General features: G+C 34.0%; 1 protein-coding gene across 1 annotated transcript; it reads left to right on the top strand.

The window, feature by feature from the left end:
• Nucleotides 1-854: 854 nt before the first annotated feature.
• LOC127792125 (1-aminocyclopropane-1-carboxylate oxidase-like) lies at nt 855-2,620 on the top strand. Its single transcript, XM_052322494.1, has 4 exons — nt 855-1,058; nt 1,179-1,405; nt 1,726-2,059; nt 2,150-2,620. The coding sequence occupies exons 1-4, from the start codon at nt 954-956 to the stop codon at nt 2,438-2,440; spliced, it is 957 nt and encodes a 318-aa protein (XP_052178454.1). The 5' UTR covers nt 855-953; the 3' UTR covers nt 2,441-2,620.
• Nucleotides 2,621-6,006: the final 3,386 nt, after the last annotated feature.

Below are 6,006 nucleotides of genomic sequence, written 5' to 3' on the forward strand. Positions count from 1 at the left end.
GAATTTAACGACGATTTTTCAAAAATCGCTGAAAAATTTAATTTAATTATTTATTTATTTTCTGAATTTAGCGACGATTTTTTGAAAACTGCCGTAAAATTAAGTTTTTAATGAATTTAGCGGTGGTTTTGAATAACCACCGCTAAATTTAATTAAGTTTTTACAAATCGTCGCAAAAAAAATGCAGTGAAAAATTATTTTTTTTATAGTGTTCTAGGCTCGACTCAAACTCGAACTCAAGCTCGAGCCTATGATAAAATTTATCGAGCAAAGTTGGCTCAGCTCAATACACCCCTAATAATTAATATGTGACTTAAATTTTCATGCCTAATTGGGAGGAAGAGAAACAAGGGAATTTCTATGGGCACATCTCTCTCAAAGCAATAAATAAGATGGCATATGAATGGATAATAGTAAGCAGACAATCAAGTTATGGTCAAGAAGGCAAAACTTGGAGGAGAGATGGTCTAAACACCAAAAATAAGATCCAATTGGATCCACCACATGTTGGAGGAGAGATGGTCTAACAAGGCACGATGAGTCTTTGGCCATGGGGTTGGACCAAAAGTCCACTCCGTGGGTCCTCATACAACCGCACTTGTCCTATTCAAATTAGGAAAAAGGTATTTTCGTCGAATTTACGTGCAGAAAATATCACTAGAATCATATGATCGTCGTGTTTTTGAGGTTTTAATCCTGGGTTCATAAAAAGACAATCGGTCTGGTCGCATTTTCTGTATAATTTCGCTCTAGCACTATTTTCTTCCCCAGCCCCACACCAACCTGGCACAGTACTATTATTTCTTCACCCTTCATGTTACTATTCAGGCCACTTCTATAAATAGCACACCCAATATCTCCATATTTCACACACCAATAGCAAACAATAACTTAGCAAAGAATCATATCATATACTGAGTGCTTGTGTGTGAGAGAAAGAGAGAAGGAGAGCAATGGAGAACTTCCCAGTGATTAACATGGAGAAGATGAATGGAGAAGAGAGGGCAGCCACCATGGGGCTCATCAACGAGGCCTGTGAGAACTGGGGCTTCTTTGAGGTATGCAAAAAGCATACATACAAGCTTTCAATATGTTTCAAACACCTCCATTTTTGCAGCCCAAATAGCTGGTAATATTTCTACAAGAGCTCATTGATCTTTTTGTTGTGTTTTGTGTAGTTGGTGAACCATGGAATTCCTCCGGAGATAATGGACACAGTGGAGAGATTGACAAAAGAGCACTACAAGAAGTGCATGGAGCAGAGGTTCAAGGAGCTGGTGGCAAGCCAGGCTCTAGAGGGGGTCCAAGCTGAGGTTACAGACATGGATTGGGAAAGCACCTACTTCTTGCGCCATCTCCCCCAGTCCAACATCTCAGAACTACCCGATCTCGGCGAGGAATACAGGTACTGAATTGTTCGATCTCTACTCTGATCACACATGATCAATGAGAATGGTTATCACTGGTTGAATATTGAACTGTTTCCACCAAACATGGCAGCCAGTGAAGGGGCAGAAGGTGATGGCTTAACAGGGTCATAACCTTCTGTGATTGGACACCTTTAATAGAGACACGGAACGATTGGGCAAAATATAAGAAGGCACCAGCATGGAAAATTTTCTTATTTTCTTTCTAGTTCTTTCAAAAACAGAATCACACAATTTATAGCCCTTTCATGATCATCCCATTGATCAATCTTTTCCAATTCTATCTCTGAATGAGCAGGAGGGTCATGAAGGATTTTGCTGAAAGGTTAGAGAAGCTCGCAGAGTATCTCCTGGACTTGCTATGCGAAAACCTTGGACTAGAGAAAGGATACCTAAAGAAGGCCTTCTATGGAACAAAGGGTCCTAATTTTGGCACCAAGGTTGCCAACTACCCGCCGTGTCCTAAGGCAGACCTGATCAAGGGGCTGAGAGCTCACACTGATGCTGGTGGCATCATCCTCCTCTTCCAGGATGACAAGGTCAGTGGTCTCCAGCTCCTCAAGGACGACCAGTGGATCGATGTCCCCCCAATGAAACATTCCATCGTGATCAACCTTGGCGACCAGCTTGAGGTATAATCATAGCTTCCATCTAGTTGCATTAGCTCAACCAACACCAAACTTTATTTAGGAAAAAATTCTAAAGGACCTTATCAATTTCAGGTGATAACCAATGGCAAGTACAAGAGCGTGCTTCACCGAGTGGTGGCACAAACAGATGGCACCCGGATGTCAATAGCTTCTTTCTACAACCCTGGCAATGATGCTGTTATCTATCCAGCACCAGCAGTGGTTGAGAAAGAAGTACAGGAGAAGGAGGTTTACCCGAAATTCGTGTTCGATGACTACATGAAGCTGTATGCTGCCCTGAAGTTCCAGGCCAAGGAGCCAAGGTTTGAAGCCATGAAAGCCGTGGAAGCTAATGTAAATCTTGGTCCCATTGCAACAGTTTAAAAGAGTCAATGCATATAAAAGAATGTGATGTTTGTTTCGGGTGGAAGTTTGAGGGTGGGTCTTGCAATTTGGCATTATATGGATAACTCGTAGTGTGTGAGACATGTTATTTGCAATGGTTCCTTAAAGTTATTTATTATATCAAAAGCTGATTATAAAAATAATTCAGTTCACTGTTCATTCCCCTGAGTCCTTGCTATCTCCCAAATCCTTGATATGAGATTAGTTTTGTGATTACGGGCTTTTCTTTTTATTTTTTAATTTGCAATTAGATTTGGCGAAAAAATATTATTGATATGTTGGATTTTGTGAAGAATTTTGTATAATTTTGGTATGATGTAATTTGTAAAGAAGAACAGAATTAACTGAATTTTTATTCAAACTACAAATAAGTTCTCCTAATATTATTATAGAGTAAATTGTAAAAAACACCCTGAGATTTAGTAAAATTGTAAAAAAAATTAATATTAGAGAAATAGTAATAATCATTTTTATTATTAAATAAATAGACAAAATAACCAATTTACTTTCCATTCTCCCGCTTCTCTCCTTTAATTGAAAAATAAAAATAACAATAAAATAAAATAAACGGATGCCCACATGTGATGAACTGGATTCATCACTTGGTTTCATTTCAAATGCAAATTTAGGTTCGAAGAAAAGAAATAAGAAGAAGAAAAAGGAAAGGTCAAATAAAAAGTGAGGATAAGTAAAACCTTGTTGGCAAATAGAGTTGGCCACAATCTAAGGTAGTGTTCTTTTTGTATTTCAGTTTTGAGTTTTGACTTTTGAATTCATTTTCAGTTTTGTATTTTGAGTGTCTATTTTGAAGTTTTTAAAAATGTGTTCTTTCTATCGTTCTGAAAAACTATTTTTCAAAATAGAAAACTAGAAAACGCGTTTATTTTGTAATTTTGAAAAATTATTTTTATAATATTTTATTTAATAAATTTATTCAAAATAAATTATAAATATTTATTAATAAATTATAAATTTAATTCAAACAATTTAAACTAATACAAGAAATAACTAATAATAGAATAAAAAAAATTATAATCTTTAAATATACCATACTTTAAACATTAAAATCAAATAACAGACTTTAAACATCTATTAATAAATGACTAAAATTACAAAATAACGTAATATTAATTTATTATAAGTATAATCCAAAATCTTAAATATATCTTTAAAAAAATTATATTACATATTTAGTTTAATATTCAAATAAAATAAAACAAAATGAAACAAAGAAAATCAAATTGTAGAAGGGTTTGCGATGGGGGCAGTGATGTCGGACAGCAGGAGGTGGTGACGTCGGACAGCTTGCAAGGGTTTGCGATGAGGGGCGGTTGACGGTGGTGGTGGTGAAAGCTGTCGACAACGGTGAAGACGGAGGGCGGTCGACGACGGATGCGATGCAAGGTTTTGCGGCAGTGGTCCTGGAAGTTGTCGACGGCGGTAATGGCGATGGCGGGCCAGAAGAGAAGAGAAAAGAAGAGAAGAGAAAGGAGACTGGGGGCGGTTGACGGTAGATTCGATGCAAGGGTTTGCAATAGAGGGCGGTCGACGACTGTGGTTGCAGTGGCGGTGGTAGAAGCGGTCAACGGCGGATATGGCGATGGCGGTGGTGGTCGTCGACGATCAAAAGAGAAGAGAGGAGAAATGGGAGAAGAGAGGAGAGAGATGAGAAATGGGAGAAATGGGTCTGCACAGAGTGTTGGGAGGGGGGGGAAGATGCGTTTTTCGCTTTTTGGTGTTTTGGGTGGGTTTTCACTAAAAACATCCAAAACAACAAAATATGTTGTTTTGGGTTTTCTTTACAAAATTTTTTCTCGTTTTTGAAAATGCGTTTTTAAAAATAGTAAAGTGAACGCATTTTCAGTGTTTTGAAAAATTAAAAACTTAAAACGGGTCGAAAACAGTAAAGAGAACAGACCCTAAGTTTTGAGGAAACCCAAATCCACCCAAGCGGAGGAGAGAGAAAAGAAATAGAAGAAGAATGGTTCCTCAAAATCCAAATTCTTTCCAGTTTCATGAAACCTTGAATAAAGAGAGAAGAAGGAAAAAAGAGAGAGAGAGAAAGAAAAGGTTTAACATAACACAAATTCGTTTGGGTTCACATAGAGAAAAAAAGAGATAATAATAATAATAATAAGGGTTTGATAGAACCCAAAATAAAGATAGAAAGAAGAAGAAGAAAAAAGGTTGGTCAAAACCTAAATTTATTTGATTTTGTCAAATTTAGAACAAAAATAGGAATATAAAATAAGAAGATAAAGAAAATGAAAGTTTTAACGAAACCAGAAAGAGAGATAGAGAGAGAGAGATGATAAGAAAAAGAAAATGGGTTTGAACCTAAATGATTTGAGTTTTGTTAAACTCAAAATAGAAGGGTGGAGAAGGAGAGATTAAGAAATTTATTTAGAGATGGTATCAATTGACAACAATAAAAGAAGGTTAGGGGTGGTCGACTATGAAGGGAAGTCGACAATGAAGGTAGTAGTTATGACAAAGATGAGAAAGAAAAGAAAACGAGGGAGAAAAGAAAAAAGAGATGAAAGAGAAATAGGATTTTATATATAAAGTAATTTGGTCATTTTTATAATATTTATCAAAATTAATTAAAACAAAAAAAAAACTTACAACATAACATTAAATCTCACAGGTAATTGTTGCATTTTTTTAATTATCAAAGATAATGTTTGCAATTATCTCAAATCTCAAGAATATCAAGTGTTACTTTTCTATTACTATATTACTATACTGTATATTATTATTTTGGCAATTTGGTAGGTTGTTAAACTATTATTATTATTTTACTTTATCTTATTTGTTGGCAGCAAGTATGCTTGTATAGTTGGCAAATTGTTTGGACCATTTTTATTAAGAATTTGGTAGGATAATTTTAAATTTATAGAATTTTGTGATAAAAAAATCAATTAATTTGGTAACCATTCGATTAATTCAAAATAATTGGTTATACTAAAAATATGCCTATTCGAATCGGTTTCAATAATATTATTTATTTTTTTTAATTTTTTTAATTTTGTAATCAAATTAGTCGATGTGTCATTGAATTAATTGAATACTCACCCTACAATTAAGCGAGTAGCTTAATTATAAGAGAATTAGGAAATATTACATTGCAAGACTAAGGTAATGAATGAAATTAAGAAGCTAGAATTGAGAGGCTTAGATATGGATTAGAAGACTCAATACATTTTTTAAATTTAAGAAAAATGTTAAATTTTAATTGCATTAAATATTAAATATTAAAATTAACTAATAAAATATTAACAAGAATTTAAGAACCCATTAAATTTCTTAAGGTTTTGTCTTTAAAAAAAATTTAATTTGTGAATAAATCTTCTTTCAAGTCATCAATCTTTTTACTTTTAAATTTTTGAACCGTAATATAATTTTTTTTAATATAATATCATAACACGTTGCATATTAACTGAATAATTAAATTATTTGTTATATTGTACTTTATCTAAATTTTTAACTTATTCAACTAAGAAGTAAATAATTTTTAATAAAGTTTATAATTTTTTCTGTGAAAA

This window comes from Diospyros lotus, chromosome 15, assembly GCF_014633365.1.
Source record: "Diospyros lotus cultivar Yz01 chromosome 15, ASM1463336v1, whole genome shotgun sequence".
Lineage (NCBI taxonomy): Eukaryota > Viridiplantae > Streptophyta > Magnoliopsida > Ericales > Ebenaceae > Diospyros > Diospyros lotus.

Excerpts from the sequence above, each read along its gene's own strand:
- LOC127792125 (XM_052322494.1), top strand. The coding sequence starts at position 954 with ATGGAGAACTTCCCAGTGATTAACATGGAGAAGATGAATGGAGAAGAG. Across the intron at positions 1,059-1,178 it reads AGAACTGGGGCTTCTTTGAG|TTGGTGAACCATGGAATTCC; the intron begins GTATGCAAAAAG and ends TGTTTTGTGTAG. Across the intron at positions 2,060-2,149 it reads ACCTTGGCGACCAGCTTGAG|GTGATAACCAATGGCAAGTA; the intron begins GTATAATCATAG and ends TATCAATTTCAG.